Raw genomic sequence first — 21417 nt, 5'->3', positions numbered from 1 at the left:
CCCACACCCTCCCCTCCCCACAGTTCTTGATGGGTAATTGGCTAGTCTCTTGAATAACAGGCAGTTCATGGCTATGCAGCCTTAGAAGGAGACTACAGAATTGAATTTAAAGGCTGAAACAGACATAATCATGTGAAGTGTTCCCAGGTGGGTGTAAAGGACTGTTTTAGCTGCTGAACACATACACAGACCTTATCATGCCCTCCCACCAATCACCACCAGCTGAAACATTACAAAATCACTGCAGCTGCTTGCAGCCACAGGCTCTCTAGCTAGGGCATTCAACAGTGGGGTGTGACAACCTGTAGCACTGTCGTGCTCCACCACAAGACAGGGAGAGTGAAGACTGTCAGTGCTGCTTTGCAGCCTTCTTCCTGCTACCTGACCCCACATCTCCTGGGGCTGCAACTCCACTCCCTCCTCCCAGCATGAGAAGAAAATGTGGGAGGAAGCAGAGATTATGTCTGTGAGGTTTTGTCCTGCCGCTCTACTTAAGCTCTCTCTGAGCACTCTCCATCCCTACCACTGGTACCAGGAAACTGGAGGTCCACAGGGATTGACAGCTGAAGAGATAGGTTCCTACCTCTCCGATTCCAGTAGTGACAGTGGGACAAGAGTCTCGCAGCACTGGTGCTGCCCTCCACACCATCACCAGCAGGATTCCAGCTCTCCAGATCCCAGTCCCCAGTATACCTACACTACAAACAAATATAAGGTTATCAAGTACACTCCTGAAACAAACATAACACTTTCCCTTCCCTTCTTCTGCTCATCCCTGTGGGCACTAACGATATTACCATAGGAGACCTTGACCAAATCAAAACAGATTATAGGACTCTGGATGCAAGGGTGAAGGGGACAGGGGCTTAGGTTCTGTTCTCATCAATTCCAGTGAAGCATAAGGGCCCAGGAGCAGACAACTGTGCAGGACCAAGCTATCCCACTGTGAAGAAAGAACAGAAAGTATGGCTTTGCTTAACCACAAACTCTTCAGTGAGCTGAAGCTCAAAAGGACTCTTACAAAAGTAGTAACTTGGCCACATTACTAGGGTGGAATATTAGAGTACTACATGGGCAAGCAGGGAGAAGATCAAGAAGGCCAAAGCATGCACTGAGGTGCGATTAGCAAGGGAGGTAGAAGACAATTAAAAAAATTTCTGCAAGTATTCAGAAGTAAACAGAAGAAGATCAGAAAAAAAATGTAGGTCCCCTTCTGAATGCAGAGGACAATCTAATACTGGACGATACAGAGGAAGCTATAGTATCTAATGCCTTCTTTAATTCAGTCTTTATTAATAAAGTCAGATACCAATATGAGCACAGCTGGCAGCAAGGAGAGGGGAAAACATAAACAGACTAGAAAGAGTAAATTAGATTAGAGATTATTTAATGAAAGTTTTTAAAGTCAGTAGGACTGCACAAGATGCATCCTAGAGTATTCAAGGAATTAGCTGACATAACAGTAACTTCAAAACCATTGATAATTCTCTCTGAGAACTGATTAAGGTAAAGTGACATCCTGGAAAACTGGGAAACGGTATAAATATAATGCCTACTTTAAAAAAAAAAAAAGGAAGGAGGAGAATACAAATTGGTCAGCCTAAGAGATTGGATCAACAAGTAATTGAAGATATCAAGAGAGATTACATCAACAAGTAATCTATTTCTAAGCACCTACAGAACAATAAGGTGATGAGGAACAGCTATTAAAGAGCAGTTATTAAGAGCAAGTCATGTTTGACCAACCTGATACCCATTTACAACATGGTGATGTGCTTTGTGGATGGGGGAGAGCAATGGATATGATATAACTTGACTTCAGATAGGCTTTCAATACCATCTCCCAGGACATTCATTAGAAAGCTAGATAAAAGTGCTGTAAGATGGATATCTAGTTGTTTAGATCACTGCTCCCCAGGAGTAGTCATCAATGGCTTAGATGTCTAGTTAAGAGGAGATATTCAGTGGAGTTCCCCAGGGAGCTCTATACTCTCTGAAGTCCTGTCTCATACCCTCAAAAATACAGTATATTGAAACCCACTGGACACTTTGGGAAAAACAAAAATTACTGTATTTTTTTTTAATACAATACGCCCCCCAAATAAGACATACCTTGTTTTTGGAAAGCAGAATGTAGAAAAAGAGTTTTCCACAGTTGTGGACAACTGCGTGACAGTATGTCCTCCTGGGAACAAAGAGTGTACAGGAAGTGTGGCATTTCAGACAACAGTCTGGATGAAGCAGCAGGAATTTCCACATTACAAGCCTCATCAAGATTCTATCAGCAGTTCATTCACTGCTTGTGGGACAAGTTACAATGCTCATCCAATAGCTATGGCTAAAATACGTTAATGCAGGACTTTGCCCCTTCAGCTTACTGAGCTACACATAAGTGGTAACCATCTTGACACGCAGTGTATTCCTGCGTGCTTCTTTTCTAGCAAAGAAAACAGTTTCCCTGCATAAGACATGATGCCTTAAGACTGATTTTGGGAGGAAAGGTGCTTGTCATGTGAGAAAAAATACAGTATACCTTCCCAATACCACTAACAAATGAGAAACATATACTCAAAGATGCTAAGGATTAAGGTTTACATTAAAAAAGATAAAGGCATTTAGATTCCTTTCCTAAGACGACAAAGATGCCTTACTTGATTTAAACATTTTAGCCATCACCAAGACAAGACAAAAGACTGGAATAGGATGATAGGAACAATAGCTAACATGTGCCAATATTCTCGAAGTAAAAACTGGTAAATTTTGAATTTGTAGAGGTTTGCCAATTTTACTAACTTTGGATGCATTTGCCAGATAAAAGGTTGAAGGAAGCCTCCATAGTTCAATTCCAGGAGGAAAAACAGAATTTGGCAATTCTCATTCTGTAACCCCTTCCAATTCGGTTCTATTTCCAGTTTCGTCTTTCCCTTAGAGCATTTTGTCTTGTCTCATTCCCTCTAGCTTCCCACCTTTTAACACTTTCAACATCATTTCATAGTCTACTTTCCGAGCACATTCTATGCTCTCCACCACCCCTTCATTCTCTACCCAGTTTCCAACACTATTATTCTAATGTTTCTTTCTTTAACCAATTTCACCTAGAATTTTATTCTATAACTAGGGCCTAGTTTCAATTGCAGGCACAGCTCATGGTGCAGCAGCTCCTTTAACCTTGGAGTTCCCTCCCATATACCCCCACCCCCCACCACTGACTGGCAGAGGGGCCCTGTAGGCCCTTCCACTTGCCACTTGCTTCTAGTGGCTGGGAGGTGAAAACTAGTTTTAAATATGCCATGGTTTTTGCCTCCCATCTGGTCAGCAGCAAGCAGCAGGAGGCAAAAACCACAGCATATTTAAAACTGCAGTTTTTGGCTCCCAACCATCAGGAGCGAGCAGCAAAGCCAATGGGGCCGCTCCACCCATCAGTGACAACAGGGCACACTGGGGGGAACTCCAAGATTAAAGCTGCTACTGTGCCACAAGCTGGGCCTGTGATTTAAACCAGACCCTATCTAACTCTCCAATATTCTGGAATATATGGTTAATCTACCACCTCAATTACAAAACGTAATATCCTCCTCCACATGCACAGAAGCACTATTCCAATACTGAATTCCTGACTCAATCTCTATCCCAACTACATACATAAAAGCCAATCTGAAGTTGCTCAAAGGTATAGCTGGTGAAACTGTTCTCTCAAAGAGAGAGGGCAGAGAGCAAATGAGAAACTCAAAATATACAATTGTAAAAATACATTAATTTATTGCAGATATAAATACCACAAAGAAATGTACACTTTTTATGATTTAAAAATAAATTACATTAGACCTTCAACTAAAGCAAACTTTAGAAACAAAATTTTTTGCACACATTTACCTTTATAACGTATAACAGTGTTTTGATGTTCACAGGCCTATCTAACCGGCAGCACGTGAGTATTAATTTGCGGCCCCCAGGCTCCAACTTAAAGGAAACTTTTGTAAGTTTGGTAATGAAAAGAACAGCAAAGTTTACAAAAAACTGGAGGAAAGTTACAGAAGTAAGATTTCAGTTAATTTTTTTTTTTTTTTATGAGAAATAATTAGATAATCAGAAGAAAAAAATGAAATCTGGAGAGAATGAGCTAGAGGTATGAACAAGCTACCTGAAATTATTTTCCTACAGTGTAGCTGTCATTCACAGAAAAAGCCAGAACACGGAGAAGTGAACTGCAGTGGCAAATTTTGAGGTTCATTCAGAGATTTGATATTTAAACAAATGGCAAGTTCTGAGTTTGTGGAATATGGTCCCATTTGTAGTTACTGGGGAGCTCCACAGCCAGTGTCACATAACACTTCGTACTTTTAGTCTGAGATGACAAGAATGAATCCAAAGAGGCTGGGCTTCTAAAAATCAGTGAGCGAGGACAACTCATTTACCCAGGAGAACAAATAAATATATAATTAATTCATTGGTCCTGTAGTCTGATAAGCAACAGTTTATTCTGCATCAGTTCTTCATCTGAGGAACTGCTGTGATGATGCCGTAGAATTGTTTTCAGCTGTCCTAAAATACAGAACAGCTGTTCTCAACTTTGTTAGACTCAGGGCACCCCCCGGAAAATGCCAGCTCTTGATTTCCCCCCCCCCCTTTTTTTTTTAAACTATGGAAAAATAAGGGCGATTCTTCTATTCCAAAGAACCCTGAAAGACCACAAGTCAGAATGCCTTTAACACTATGGATTCCTATTTGAAATGTCTGAGTTTACCTTGTGAATCCTGTTTGCATGCTCATTGCTTAACAGTGCTCACGATGCCTATGGAACCCACAAAAAGATCAAGGCACCCTAGTTGAGAATCACTGATCTAGAGATTTGAAGAGAAAGAAAATGTGGTAGAGGAGAAGGAGTTAATTCCTACAACCATAGCAGTTTTAGGTAACTATCAAATGTCAAACTCCTTATTCACCAAAATATCCTCCTTGGAGTCACTTTTTTGAAGCCTGCAAAATCATTAATTTCAGCTCCTACCAGCTGTAAATTGAATGGAGATCATTTGGGATATCCTAATCCAAAGGTGAAATATTGTGTTTTCTAATGGCAAATCCCACTAGGGAAGGAAACCAACTAAATGGGGTGAAAAAAAGCTTGCATGACAGTCCTGTAAATAGATTATATATTATCTACCTAGGACATCCGATGACCATAATGAAAACCACAACAAGCCCTCTAAATGTCAAGCTACAGAAATGTTCTACTGACACTTCTCTTGCTGTTTTCAGAAAATTACTTTGTTGAAAAAAGCTCCCGTATTTTAAATTTGTGCACTGTAGTATTGTTTCTTCATACTGGCAAAAGCAATAACAAACAAGTTCTAAAGTCAAGAAATGAAGATTGATGGTATGCTTGTACAATTTGTAAGAGTCCTGCATAAAGTCTCCTATTAAGAAACAAAGATTTTTTTTAAACTGGTGATGAGCTGAATCATCCATATATTCTGCCATTTTCCTTCTCAAAAATTAATTAACTAAACAACAAGCCCTGGATAATATGATTGTGAAATAATATAATTTTCTTGACAAATATATTCACCTTCTACCTTACAAGTCAGACTCAACCAAGCTAACTGCATTTATTGTTGCTCATCCCATGCCCATTATCTACAGTAGAAAATGGAAGGGGAAAAATAGTGACATTAACCTTTGTCCTTGTTTTATCTCATTGTAAGCCATGATATAAAGTATTTAACTATGAGTTCTTCATGCAAATCAATGTTGTGTACACGTTTAAAATGAGCAAATCATTTTCTGAAGCTATCCAGAATCAAGAAACTAAAATCCACAAAAAGGTAGGAAAAAATTACAGCATTACCTTATGGTCAAGTCACACCAAAACAATTGATACTAAACAGAGTACTCAGGTTTTCTGTCTAAGGAAGATTTCTAAAATATCCTGGAAGTAATTTTCCTATAATTACATCTGCTTACTACAGAAAGTAATTTAATTTAATCACTGAAGCTGCAACTTCTTTTGACTTAATTCTACAACCAGCTCAGGCATATAGAAGAGAATGGTATCCAGTAAAAAATACGGACTGCAATAAACACAAATAGGCTGTAAAATTTGCACATAGGGAGCTTATACACCCCCATTAAAACCCTGTGATTAAATTAATAGTATGGAAGGGGGGAATCAATTCCAAAAACTTGGTTTGGAAGAGAGAAGCAAACACAGCTGCAAAAATGGATGCTGAGGATTTTTAACTAAATAAAGAGAAGGGGGAAACAAATTAAGCAGAAAATTCTTCCAAAACAAATCTGATTTTTATTTAAATAATATTTTTAAATTTTTATTTACATTTTAATTAAGATTTTAGCATTAAAAATAAACTGCAAGACATATTAAGGATTACATTTTTTTGTATTAATTCAAGGAATATTGATGATTAAACTTATTATCTTTAAACACTTAAATATAAAATAAGCTGAATCCACAACTAATGAAAATGCAGCAAAAATAAAAACAAGGCAAGATAGGATGAGATTTACTAGTTTTAGAAGTGTGAAAGAAACCTTAAGTCACATAAGTCACCATTTCATGTTCAAAAGACTTAAGAAGGAATTTAAGTTGCAAGTCACTTTCACCAATGCATATTTGAAAATGTTTCTAAACCAACAGAAAATGATCTTTTACATTCACTTACTAATAGTTAATCCCAGTATTCAATACATCATTTAGTTGCAAATTTGAAACAGGGTTTGATAACAGAAGTTTGTGTGTCCAAAATATTTATATCTGTTTTATTTAATAAAAATCAATGTTATTTATTCTGCACATTAATTAAATGTCATTTAGCATCCTACTGCAGCTGCCTGACCAAAATCAGGAGCAAAATGTCAATTATCTAGTAAATAAGCAGTAGATCATTCAGCTCATAAGGGCAGCCTGCTCACTAGCAAGAATTAAATCCTTGCTCAGTAGGCACTACAATATTCCCAGCATGTCAAACAAGGTTCTTCCTGCCATGCCCTGCTGCCCAACCATAGAAAAACTTGGCTGCAGTTCCATTACCAGAAGAGATCAAAAGGGCCATCAGACAGATGTCACTAGGTAAGGCAACCTGCCCAAATGCTTCTGAAGCCAAAACTTTCCAACAGAGTAGGCACCAGATGACTACACAATTTATAGCATAGCCATACATTCCCCTTTCCAGAAGAACATATAAACATCCCCTCCCACTCCCCCACCCAGATGGCTTTCATCTGCACATCTGATCTTGCTGAGAGTTCTCAGGCAACAATAGCTGTTCTATGTTCAAGTCTGTCACTGTTCGGGTCATCTAGTAGCCACTTCCAGGAGGATCCAAATTGTCCAGACCCTATCTAGTCGGGTAAGATAATGTGGGACAGCTTGCATTTGGGGCACCTTCTCTAGTCCCCTCCCTGTGCAGGGTGAGCAGAGGGCATCCCCTTAAAAGAACTGCTCAGTCACAACTGCAGCTGCTGAAATCACCCTTCTGTCCCATTCCAAGGGTGAAGTGACCAAGACACGATCACCACTTGTGTGTGGATTCATGACTAGGGACTCCCAGCAATCACTTGGTCCGTCTCCAGTCATCACTCATCCATCACTGCAGGACTTCACAGAGGTTATGGGTATTGGCAATTGGTTACTGTGGTAGATGTTGGATCCAGAGGGAAAAGCCTATGTCTGACTTGTTTTATGTGAGGAGGCTATTATGCATCAGCAATTGCATGGATCTTAGTGGAGGAGAAACTTGTGTCCAGTGGCAAGAAAATCCAAGACTACTGGGGTTACTCTTCCACTGTAGCCTTCATCTGCCTTCACAGCTGTTGAGAAGTATGCCTTCTTCATATGCCTGCTCCACCACTGAGGTCTTTATGTTATGCTGTGTTGAACTGCTCTTTGTCTGATACCTCCCCTTAGACCTTACTGCCATGGGTGACTACCAGGAGTACAAGATCCTCAACAGCATTGCTCTTAGAGTCATTGATACATGTAAGCCTCTCCACCCCATCAAGGTAGCAGTCTATGGAGAGGCAGATCCAGGGAAAGTGCTGAGAACACTATCAGAAGTTATCTATGGTCTTTATTGATTTGGCCAACACCGTTGATTCTGTTAACTGTGAGGATTTATGGAAGATCTTATCGAAGTTTGGCTGCCCAGGGAAATTTATTACCATCCTAAAACTCTTTTGTGACCAGATGACCAAATCTATCCTCTGTAGCGGCTCCACTACAGAGCACTTTGCCATTCAGCCTGGTGTCAAGCAGGGCTGTGTGATCGCACCAGTTCTGCTTTCCATCTTTCTTGCAGTCATTGAGAAGCTCATCCGTGACCATCTGCCACATGGCACTGGCATCAAGTACAGGATGGATGGGAACCTTTTCAATCTTTCCCACCTCCATGTCAAAACCAAAATGACATCAACCTTGATCATGGAACTTCAGTATGCCAATGACTGTGCTGTCATTGCACATAAGGAGGAGGACCTATAAGCAGCCTTTAACTGCTTCTCTCAACCATACCAGTTCCTGGGACTGACCCTTAACATCAACAAAGGTGCTTCACCAGCCTGCTCTGGGTCAATCAACTCCTCTGGCAGAGATCCTCACTGATGGACAGGAACTGGAGAATGTTGAATACTTTGCATACCTTGGCAGCCATCGCTCAAAGAAGGCCAATATTGGTGAGGAGATCCAGTATAGGATCCTATGTGCCAGCTCTGCCTTTGGAAGACTGCATCATCATGTGTTCAACTATCACAACATCGGAACTTGAACAAAGCTCCTACTATATAAGGATGTGGTAATCCCAACTCTTCTCTACAGCTGTGAAGCTTGGGTGACTCATCAGAACCACATTAAAAGTTATGAATACCATCATCAGAGGTCCTTGGCATAAAGTGGGAGGATCATTGCATAAATGCCAGTGTCCTTGCTGATGCTAACACCATCAGTATGGAAGCATTCATTATTTAACATCAGCTGCAGTGGACATTGCACTGTGTGTGCATGCCTGATGAATGTTTATCAAAACAACTACTATATACCCAACTCAGCCAAGGACAAGACATGCGGGGGGCCAGAGGAAACGTTTAAAAAATGCACTCAAGGTGAACAATAAGTGTGCGCACCAATACCACATAATGGGAAAACCTAGCCTGGGACAGGGCTACATGGCAATGCCTTGAGAGAGAAGGTACAACTTACTTTGAGGAAAATTGTCTTGTCCTAGAGACAAAAAAATTACAGAAATGGAAGGAAAGGAAACAAGATTCAGAAATCTGTGGTCTGACCTTCTCTTTCACCACCACTTATGGAGTTTGCCAGAGAGTCTGCAGCTCCAGAACTGGCCTCTTTAAGCCATCAATAGCCCCATTTACAACCCTTTACCTGACCCACATAAGCGATCATTCTTGACCATGAGGGATCACCAATGACAACTTATAGCATTTTTCCCACTTTTGTGAAAGGACCCAAAGCCACCAGATTTCAAGGATGCTCCCATTTTGAGTCTTGGCAAACTGCTATGACAGGCATCATGGTATTGCTCTACTCAGCTGCTGGGAGAATTCTTGCAAGAATTATATTGAGTATATTAATCTTGGGCATCACACTATGATTTTCTTTAGGAAGAAATACTAATGATACAACATTTTCAATTCGGCAACTACAAGGAAAAATGCAGAGAACACAGCCAAGATGAATATGTGGACTTGACCAAAAATTTCAACTCGGTGAAACATTAGGCTCATAAGACATTGTTGTATGAATTTGGTGTCCACAGAGATTTGTGTATATGGAAAGACCTTTTTATAATAGAATGATGGTCCCAAGTATGGGAGCTGGAAGAATCATTTGAAAAAACACAAAGCTAAGTTGTGACCTGGAATCAACCCTATTTCACTTTTTGTCCAGCTGGTAAAGGAGTGTAGAACTAGCTTCAGACCAATGGCATACTATTCCATTTACAGCACCTACAAGCCTGCTGGAAGCTACTGGTGCAATTACCGATTAGGGATCTGTTATTTGCAGATAGTTGTTCTTTAGACCCCTGCAGGTAAAAGCACAAGAGGAACTGATGCACAATTCACACAATGGCACTTACTGCCATGCCGCATGTACATAACAGAATCATGATCCTCGGCACCCCCTGCACTGCATCAGCTGACAGGGCTCTTACCTGTGGGAGCACACGGTGTTCCCCCACAACTGGGAGCCCCATCAATTGGTGGGCTCCCAGCCATAGGGGTACACCTGGCCACACATTCAATTAATAGCATGATAGGAACCAACAACAAAGTTATTCCACACTTTTTGTGGAATAACTTTGTGACTTATTCCTTGTTTTATGATGCCATTCATTGCTTTAATGTGTGGCAAGCTTACAACTTAAAACATGACTAATTGATTAATCACACCTTAAGCATAACTTGTGGCCGGGGCCTTAAATTGAGCACACGCTCAAAGACATTCAGTCTATAATCCCCAGTTTGTATGTCTATTAACAGTGAGCCTCAAAAAAACTGAAGTCTCATGACCCATGCAGAACTACTAGTTAAGACTAAAAAAGTGTCCCCAAACAACTTTTGTTGCACTAGCAGCTCATTAGCTAGAAATGTTCTGTTTGAGGATGAGACCATCTAAACCAGTGATTCTCAACCTTTTTTAGACTCAAGGCCCCCTTGGATAGCCTCAAGGGAGCCTTCAGAAAACACCAGCTTTGGTTTTCACTTATTTTTTGACTACAGAAAAACAGAGCAAGTCTTCTGTTGCAAAGAACTCAGAAACCACAGCAGGTAAGAATGTTTTTAATACTATGAATTCTTATTTGAAATCTCTGTGTTTGTCTTATGAATCATGTTTGTACATCTAACAGTACTAACACTGCGCAGCACCATGCAACACCCTTGAAAGGATCTTTTTAAGACACCCGCAGTTGAGAATCTCTGGTCTAAACTTATAGCAAAGGCTAGTATTGCTTTACGGCAATTTAAGAAAGTATCTCTGAAATGACTAACGTCCAGCTATGCACCACGTTAGAAATTTATCACACCACAGTACTCATAGCACTACTCTACAAGTCTAACTTACAGACACAAATCAGCAGTACATCAAGCAATTTAAATTAAATCTATGCTGCCTCCTTTCCATTTGAAATATCAAATTTCAAGACAATTTCAAATACTTCACAGATGTCAAATAGGTGGCACTGAGTGCTTCTTGATCAAGTCTCAATTTTACTGAATCAGACATGTTGTAAGAATGATATATACTAGAATTCCAAAAGCATTCTTATAGCAAACTAAAAACAAGAAACATATTCTATTTGTAGGTCATACCAGCACTACAAAGACACATCAAAATACCACTGACAGCTTGTGATTCTAACAAAAACAGCTCGGAGTAGCTTAACGAAGATAAAAATATCTGAAACATAGATGCATAGTAGATGTCCAGGAATTTGAAAAACACCATTACAATATGTTGCGAGAGGAATGAGAAATTAAGAGCAAACAAGGTGCAATCTCCTTAGTAGCAGTCTGTGTCTAGTGAACCTAAGAGTAAATCTAAAGAAGATTAGAATAAGAATGATTATAATGGAGCATAGCTGCTCTATAATCACACAGAATATTTTCCTTAAAAGAAAATCCAATTTAATTTTATTCATAATCATATTGTTTAATACAAATATAAATATGATTCTTCATCATCATAATGGCTTAGTACTTAAAATAAGTCATACTGATCAGTGCAAATGAAAGAAGTGTGCATATTCCTTGTTTATATACAATATTATTATTATATTACATGTATTTATTATCTGTCAAAAAGCCTGAAAATAGACTATACCAAATAGAAAATTATTTCAGTTACACTGGAGGGCACTGCAATAAAAAACAAAAGCAAGTAGACTGCACAATGCAAAATCTAATATTCCTGTTAATTTTTCTGAAAATACCATCACTGGTGGACCTGTAGTATTGAACTTAAAAAAAAAAAAAAAGTTTTTCCTTACAAAATGATAATTCAGACATCCTAAATATCCAGACATATAGAAAAAAAGACAAGGGTTTGGAATTATTTAATAAAAAACACACTATTTCAAAAGGCTTAGCTCACCTTTCGAAGGGCAGCAGCTACTCTATTGCTCTCCCCTGCCCTTTATTTTCATTAAAATGCCAGCATTATGGCTGAAGGTACAGAGTATAGCAGAACCTCACTAATTTATTTAGTTAATTCACAAGTCTATGAACACAAAAATTGTGATTTTGTCCTCCCCCTCAGCCACAGTGGAACTAAAACCATTCTAGAGATGGCTCCTAATAAATCAGGTTTCATTACATTCACTACACATTCATTACAGCGCTGTAACTATTGTATATTAAGTACTTGCATAATCAAGTACTAAATAAATGTGCAGTAACTAGTGCTACTGCACAGTAGCACTGGTGCATGGCTTTTTACTAATGTTAACTGCACAGTAGCCCAAAACTAATGCGCATTAGCACATTAGCACGGTTTTTGCCCCACATGCTAACGCGCAGTAGAATTAGGTTCCTGCACAGTTAGTGCCTTGTATAGATGCTAGACATTATTAAAAAGTACAATATTAAGTACTACTATAAACTTTTACGCTAAAAACTAGTTACAACAAAAGATTATATCAGCAGTTCTCAAACTCTGACAGATTGCGCGCCACTAATTTAAAATGATGCAACCTTAAGTTCCACCAGCAATTTTTTCAGTTCAACCTTAAGTACCACCAGCAAATTTTTGACATATGAAGTAATTATAATAAATCTGTTAACGCATACCACTGACAGGTTGTCTGCGTACCACTGGTGGTACCTGTATCACAGATTGGGAACCACTGGACTATATTTTATGATGCTTATGTTCACTTACTTGTCCCTTCGCAAATGTCAGGAATTCCAAATGCAACCCCCCAAACATCAGCAAATTACAGAGGCTCTATTCTACCTAATGTGATCTGCTCATTCAGTCACTTGTTTGAAAGATCCTCTCTGACTAAATGATATGTTAATTCTCCCCTCATTTTAAAACAACAGTAGTTCTTTTCAGCAATACAACAGCTACATTTACCTATATTTTATTTCATTCCATCATTCTGCCCAATTCTTTCTTTTCTAGACAACATCAGGTTTTCAATTTAATGTTCGACTGTCTCCCCATCCTCCTCCTCCTATAGGCTAGGTATAGATATTCTAAAAGCTTGAGGCAGAATCGACGCAAACTACGTAGTTTTCTGGAAGCAATGCAGTTTAGATCAGTAGCAAACAAAACACACATTCGCCCTTTGAGCGGGGGTGGGGCGGGAGTCTTAGACTGAATTCCGCCATTTTTCAACCAGTTTGTGTGCTTAACTTCTGTTCTGGTATGGGTATAGACCTGTTTCTGATCACTTATATTGGTAAACAAGTCTGTACCTGACCATACTTTATCTGCCAAGAAACATTCCGCTGTAGCGTAACATCTAGTAGTCACTGAGGTCCTGCTTTTCCAGATAGAAAACTGTGTCAGAGACTGATCAATGCACAAAGCATTTAAGCACTGCTCACAGTCACATAAGTCTGCATCTTAGGCCAAAGTTAGAACCCACCCTTGTTTATGACTCTAAGGTCATTTGATCTTTCTTTTCTATGAAGTCATATATCTCTGCTCCAGAACGAAAGAGCTGGATATAGATCTTTAATCCATTCAATCTTACACAGGAACCTTTCCAGAAATATTTGTCTATATTTTCACAGGAAATTATTAATAATTTACAGTAACTGTGGAAAAAAAATTCTTACTGGTCTGACATCCCCACATGAATTTGTAAATTGTCGTGCCAAGCCAAAATCCAGCATGTAACACTTCCTACAGGTGCTTGGGAAACGCCCCATGGCGAAGTTCGACTAGAAAATAAACAAAAAGTATACGTGTTAACATAGAAACAAATGAAAGGCATTTTTCACTATCCTGTCCTTTCTTCTGTATTTTATTTTTAACTCATGCCCCATTCACTTTGAGTATGGTCATATGCTCAAGAGTAAAATGGAGCATTAAGTGAAGGTCAACTAGGGTGCGAATGTACAGAGCATTAGCTGCTCCATGGTAAATTCCCCACATGCACATGCTTACTTTGTAATAAAAGTGAGATGGCATACATAGTGTTGGAGTGATGATGTAGCTCTGATGAAGGCTAAAGCTTGTCTAACATCTCTTCCAACAATACAGTTATTACAAACTATAGGCTTTATTGTGATATTTCTGTATTAACTGCATTCTTGTTTTCATAATATTGTGTGAATCCATTTACTTCTTTAATCTGTATATATAGAGAGTGAAGAATTAAGTGCCAGGGCTGTCTCCCTGCGAGAAGAAACAAGATGACCTTTTTGCATCAACACAGTCTTGCATGTCATATCAACAAAGATGAGAGGCCAGACACCCAGGAGGTGTCCAGAGGAGATATACATGACAATGGGAGAGCAGCCTGTCAGCTCCTAGCCAGAAAAGTCTGGAGGACTGAGAAAGGCAGAAGCTTTGGCAGGGGTGAAGAGACTGGAAAGGGAACAGTTGAATATCTTTGGGGGTGCTCAGGGCATTGTGGGCTGAACTGGGGCAGAGGGATTGCTTAACCCATTTGGAGGGGATAGAGAACCTTTGGCTGGCTGGCTGGCCTTGGCACCAATAAATTTATTTACTGAAGAAACTGTCTGCTGTGCTGCTTGGATCTGTGGGTTGCACTGGGTCTTCTGGAGGGGTGGGGAGAGTGGGGAGAAAGATGTCTGCACTGGGAATAACTTCACAGACAAGTTGGCATGGAGAGAAAGACTGGATGTGTGGAGGCAATACATTCCAAAAATTTAAATTGCAATTCATTTTCTTCATCATTTGCCTCTACAAATGCCCATTCTTAAATTTTGTCTTTGGTAACTTTTTCCCCCAAAATGCCTACCATCAACAAGTCAACACAGGGTGGCAAGCCCTGGTGCTTTAAAATTTCTGCTACAGTTGCGCAACCCTTCTTAAAAATTATTGATAGTAAAAAAAGGAGAAAATATCAAGGAGATGAAGCAAGAAAAAAAAAAAACCTACTTCTGAGAAGACTGCAAATTGGAAATTTGGTACTACTATGTGAAAAAGCTATTGTTGATTTCTGGTGCTAATGATCCTAGTATCATGTGTGCTAGATTTGGATTAAAATTAGCAGTAAGCATGGTGCTTTCAAGTCTAGGCCGGGTATCCTCCACCTACGAGCAAAACAGCTGAGGTCTTTCAAACAAGACTGAATTTTTGCAAGTATGAAAAGCCCTTTTCCAAAACAAAATACCAACAACAGTGACAAAGGTGGACTACTTACCTGTACCAGAGATAACTATAAGAAAGGTGTTAAGCAGTACTGACTTGGTCTTATAAATTAATTCCTTGAGTTGTCACAATTCACTGGCAAATGCTACAGAATCTTAAAATTATCATCAAAACTTGGAAATGGCCTACTATTGTAAAAAGCTACAAAGAATAAACCATCCTCTCAAAGTAATTCCAAAGGTATCATTACCTGTTGTCACCCCAACCCCTGATCCAAGAATCTAGGGAAGAATTAAATACTTGCAAAGGGAAGCTTTTTAATCACAGGACAGACTGCTGCCAAGTGAAGCCACAGGTTTTGTTTGTTTGTTTTGTTTTTACAGAGTTTAAAAACGATTAGAAGGTCTACCCCCTCTAATTCTTTTTAGATGCAAGGCTGTTTAATTGGTTGCAAGTCCTCTCCTGAGTAGGAAAAAAAAGGATTGTCTAAAGCACTAGAGAACTCAAATTTTCGCATTAGGATTTACTTCACTTATCAAGAATGAACAGTTAAAAAAAAAAGTGACTCTTCAGGAAATTTAAGACCTGTGAAGATAAATGTCCAGATCAAAACTAGACAGGTAGTTGAAGATACTCTCACTTAGGAGAAAAATTAACAGAATTCCAAAATTCATTTCAGAAAGATTCTCTCTATGCAACATTTCAGAAAATACTTTTCAAGGTGAGCAATTCAAATATTTGTATTTAAAAATATTTGTAAACAGAAAGAATCACATAGGGCATTTACAAACGTGCTCCAGGAAGCGGGGGTTGGGGGGTAATTAGCACAGGTCCAAGAGCTACACTAATTAAAGCGCCCAGAGCATCACATATGTCAGTGTCCCCGTACCAAAAAATGGCAGCAGGGTGTTTTGAACTAAAGCTTGTCAAACAGCTTTAGTTCAAAGTGCCCCTCCACCATTTTTCAGCACAAGGATGCTGATACACATGATACTGGGGCACAGTAATTACCATGCTCCAGCAGACTCAATTAATGGAGTCTGGTCCAATGTGCTGTAATTACAGCATGTCAGAGCAGCCTCCCTGCACGTGTATAGGAGCCCATAATATAAAGAAGGTCTGCACAGGCCAGGACCAACCTAGAAAGGCTGAGATATCTTTATAAATATTTCCTTCTTTGCAGGACAAATACTAACAGAAACAACTAAGTTTGTCTGAAATAGAAGTTCTCAGTGGAAGTGACAGCATACATTCCCAAACTATAAAAGTGTGGACCATGAGAATTTTTTTTAAACCCCTGGGGATTACAATGAGAAAAAAGACGACAGAATAATAAAACAAAATAATATTCCAGGAGGCTTATTTGGAAAGGGTTGACCAATCAAGCTGATGCTGATTTAAGCTCCATAGCAGAAGTTGGCATAAAAAAATACCTTATTTTACCAAAGATCCATATATTTTTCATCCTTGCTAGCTTAGGAGGTAAGGGTAGTAGGTGTAGCTCTTTGTTTCTGTGGTTTGGATACTACTTAAGTGCTTAAAATACTATTTTAAAAAGTGTATTCAGACAGATCCTTCATTATAAAGGCTATGAGAAGTTAGTCCTTTGTTAAACTGCATCATTTATCTTAAATCTCCTACTGTTTCAACTTCTTTTGTACTTTTGGAAATTGAAAACTTAAGGGGGATACAACTTTCAAACAAATATGATCAATAACAGAAGAGTAATTTTCTCAAAATTATGTAGCACATGTTGTTTTTTCCAAGTACAATTCTGAATCTACCCTTTGCCTAAACAACCACAAGCTACTTTTAGAGAGTTCTATGCAAAACTCAAGCTTGAGATAGCCCAGCATACCAAGTTCTTTCTTCCCTGCACAGAGATGATTTGTATCCCTTTGTTATTCATACATGAAATACATTCCATATCTCAAGTTAAATTAAAATGAATTAAGAATATACTATAACTATTAAAACTCATATTTCCAATGGTTAAATTCTAGTCCTTTTGTTTTCTTACATCAAATGCTTGCATTCATAATCCAAATGCTCACTAATCAAATTTTATTCTGTGGCAGGAGGTATTGCTACCTAACATTTCGATCTCTCAGCTGTGACACTAACTGAGAACTACTGTGAAGAGGATGGCCATTTACAGGAACTGCAATCTAACACTAATTAAATAAATTCTGCACTGCCAGTTTGACAGATTAACCTCCAATTCTCTTCCCCTTCTCACTTTTCATATTACCATCCAACAGACTGCCCACTCTTCTAAGGTCGCCAGCCAAGACTGAGCAAATTCAATGCTGACTGTGTTTTAAGGAGGAACTCACTGGTTTAATGTCCCTATGCAAGAATCCCACTGAGTGAATGCTCTCAATGGACTCCAAGATCTGTCGTCCCAGTCGCAGAGTGGTACTGATGGTAAAGGTTCCTCGAGACTGACTCCGACGCAGATCTGCCAAGTTCCGGCCCTGATTTAAAAAAAAAAGTATTTTTTCAGGATTGGTTCCAAAACCAACATTCACAGATAATGTTTATGAATCTTTCACTTATTCTTTTCTCAATTGAAAGTTGCAGTACAACTCACATGCAATAAAAAAAATCCCTCAATCAGCCCTATCCTGTTCATGGACACCACATCTCAAAAGTGTTCTAAATATATTGTTCAAAGTCTTCAATACCTTAAATTTAGAGCATTTTGAGAATATAATTCTTTGTTTCCAAACAATCTGAATTATGTCATTCCATTAGTAGTTGGGTATGCTTTATCTTCCAACTTCAATTAAAGTTTTCAGAGGGGTGTCAAGTAGTTCAGAAAGCACCACAACTCCCTCGGTAAAATAAAAGGTGATTCTAAAGAGGTGACCCTTCTTCTTTCTAACAAAGGATGATGATGAAAATATGAAATGTTCAATTTACTTTGGTACTGCAGGCCACTTTAAAAATGGATTATTGTCTACTTGCTATAATGCTCACTTACTATTGGTTAAATACATGCTGGTGGGTGGGGGGGATGGAAATCAACCATTTAAGAGCCATTCAGTACAACTCACCTGTAACTGCATGACCACATAGTTAAACCTATCGTTCCTTCCACACCCAATGAATCTACATACATGGTCTTTCCCTGAAAGGGGGAAAAAGAAACAAGTAAGCCAACAACTAATTTCTCTGTCCTTCTTTGTATAAATGATTAAACTAGAAAATATTCAAAACAGGTGCTTCTACTAAGCTTAAAAATCACACTAAAACAGTAAAAAGGAAGTTCAACTCAAATAAAATAAAATTTGCCTCCCCCACAAAATGAGTTCCCCTCAAGCTTCATTTGTTCCAACACTTGAATAAATAAATATTAGTTTCCTGGAAGATCAACAAATTTGCACTGTTCTGGAGAAGGAAAGCATTATATTCCAAAGCTGATGACCCATCATGGAGAATGCTCATTCCTTGCTTCTTTCTGTGGATTTCAACTGTGGCAGTAGGACAGGTTAAAGGTGGTCCCTCAAGCCATTTGATTGTCTTTTCTGAATCAGAGCTGCATTTTACACTTAACTAGACTTTGTACAAAAGAGCTGTCATGTTTTCATTGTAAGTTCAGTTTTTGCTCCCTCTCTGACCCAAAGTTAACAAATAAAGTAATATTTCAAAAGATATACTAGGTACACATTAGTACATGGGATTTGTAGACATGGTAAAATGTTTCTACCAAATCTCAAGTATATCAGGTAATAAATTCTGAATTCTATGACATCTTCAGAAATAAATGTTTTCCCAATGATCCAGAAAGTCCTAAAGCAGGGGTTGACAACCCCTGGAACGCATGCCGAGCGTGGCACATGAGGCCATTTTGCTTGGCATGCCACAGCCAGCCCCAGCTCGTTGCTGTCAGCAACGAAGCCCGGGCTGCTCCCAGCAGGGCTTGCAGCGTTGCAGCTGCCTGCTGGGAGCAGCCCAGGATCTTGGCTGGCACCAACTCCCCAGAGCCGGGGCCAGCTGCAGCTGGGAGACTCCAAACAGCTGTGCCAGGCTCCAGCATCAGCTCTGCGCTGGCGCGGAGCGGGCAGTGGGACAGGGGCCGGAGGCAGAGCACCCCTCGTCTCTCCCTCGCTCCCGGCACGGAGGTGATGAGCCTAACGCAGCTGTTTGTAGGCAGCCCAGGCTCTGGGCAGCTGCAGCAAGCAGCGGGCAGAGTGCAAACAGCTGCGCGAGGCTGCACAGCTCTGGCATCAGCTCCGTGCTGGTGATGACTGCACGGGCACCTCGGGGCGGGCTGCACTGCTCCACTGTCTGCCCCGAGGCGCACATGCTGCCAGCTGGGATCCCGGGCTTCTCCCAGGAGGCAGCTGGGATGCTGCAAGCCCTGCTGGGAGCAGCCTGGGGTCCAGCAGCTACTCAGAGCTGGGGTAGCTGCTGGCAGCTAGAGAGCCTGGGCTGTGGGGCAGGGGCTTTGGGTGACGGGCAAGGGGCAGCAGAGAATCCTGCCATGTACCCCTTGCCCTCAGTTTGTTTTTCTGCCATGCCAGCACTCCGGCACTGTCTGAGGTAGGCGCTGTGGTGTTTTTCAGCACTCTGGTCAAAAAACATTGCCTACCCCTGTCCTAAAGTTAGTGTCACTAGTAAACAAAATCAAATTAAAAACAAAAAAACAAAAAGTAGATGTTGTAATTATTTTGCACTTGTCATGTGTTATATAACCTTTTGTATGCTTAATAAGTGGCCATGTTCGTATATGCCAACTGGAGGCTTGCATAGTGTCTATGTGACAGGTGTTAAGTAAATTAGAGACTCTAAGGTTGCAATTGCACAAGAAACACGTGGTCGGGATTTTCCACATGGGGTTTCCCAAGGGAAAATCCAGCATCTGTTAGTAATGTGACAGTCACCGCTCCAGGCCAATGAAGAAGTGCCACACGCGATCAGACCATCCTGCGTCACTAAGGGTATAAAAGACATTACACTATGAACTTTAGGGTCTTTGTGCGCCGACGGAACGTAGTCACAGATCGGTTCGAACTCGGAGCAACCTTTGGCCCGGCCAGCCAGAGGGGAGGACGCCAGACCCACCTGATCCCGGCGACCAACCCCAGAAACACCTCGCAAGACACGACAGCAGTCTCACGCGTCGCTAGGGCGCGTGAGACGTTGGTGAGTGCGTGCTCACTGGTGGACATAACACCATTGATTAAGTCTGTTTTGTTTAATGATTCATTAATAAAGTTAAGCCTGACCACCCATAACATTGTCAGATCGTGGTCTGCCGTAAGCCCCAAACAGGAGGGTGAATTGGAGGGTGATGGCAAGCCATTGTTTGCCGTGAAGGAAAAACAGAAGATCACAGATTTGGCCGGTAAAGCTGGTTACTGCTTTTCTGACTCAAGGCAAGTTTGCTCTTTTGGTGAGATGGTTTTTCTCCAGAATGGAACATGTTAGTGGAGAAAAGGGGCTGGTAAATAAAAAGAAACAGCAAAAAATATGTTAAAATGTAGGGTGAAGAAAAGTTTTTTCTTGTTATCAGTGGATTTTTCAGACACGCCTACTTCATTTACAACCTGAGGTGTAACTGGCCAAGACGGTACCCATGGGAGACCTCCACTCCCCCTCCCTCTCTACCTTCTTTGCAGGGTCTGGCTCTGGAGGCTCCAGCAGCAAGCAGCTGACAGAAGCATCAGATGAAATTTGCTGCTGCTGAGGGGAAGATGTCACCTTATTTGAAACAGACATGAATGTCAAACATGCAAGAAAATTCCTTTTTTTTCCAATGGCAAAAAACCCAACAGGGTGACACCTCCTCCCAGCAGCAGCGAACTCCCACTGATCCCCCTGCACTGCTGCTGCTTATTGCCAGTGCCAAAATGTGTAGGAGGATGGAGAGTGGGAGAGAGACCATGAGGAGCCTTCCCTAGGCAGTGCCTGGGGCTCATTCCATGCTCACCTCACCATCCTCATGCTACTGTTTATTTCATAGATTTCATAGACATTAGGGCTGGAAGGGACCTCGGGAGATCATCGAGTCCAGCCCCCCGCCCAAAGGGCAGGAAGTCAGCTGGGGTCATAGGATCCCAGCAAGATAAGCATCCAATTTACTCTTGAAG

General features: G+C 40.4%; 1 protein-coding gene across 4 annotated transcripts in view; it reads right to left on the bottom strand.

The window, feature by feature from the left end:
• Positions 1–21417, bottom strand: part of TTBK2 (tau tubulin kinase 2) — a 205965-nt gene that overhangs the window by 105720 nt on the left and 78828 nt on the right. For all 4 annotated transcript variants that reach the window (XM_019551473.1, XM_019551472.1, XM_019551470.1 and 1 more), the window contains 3 exons: positions 18379–18452; positions 17656–17796; positions 13816–13920 (listed from right to left, as the gene is read on the bottom strand). In XM_019551473.1, the coding sequence (XP_019407018.1) occupies positions 13816–13920; positions 17656–17796; positions 18379–18452 (320 nt within the window). The remainder of the gene's footprint in view (positions 1–13815; positions 13921–17655; positions 17797–18378; positions 18453–21417) is intronic.

Source organism: Crocodylus porosus, unplaced genomic scaffold (genome assembly GCF_001723895.1).
Source record: "Crocodylus porosus isolate Cpor-Errol unplaced genomic scaffold, CroPor_comp1, whole genome shotgun sequence".
In the NCBI taxonomy this organism is placed as follows: domain Eukaryota; kingdom Metazoa; phylum Chordata; order Crocodylia; family Crocodylidae; genus Crocodylus; species Crocodylus porosus.
The sequence above is the reverse complement of the archived record's forward strand: the minus strand, read 5'-3'. Positions and strand labels throughout refer to the sequence as shown.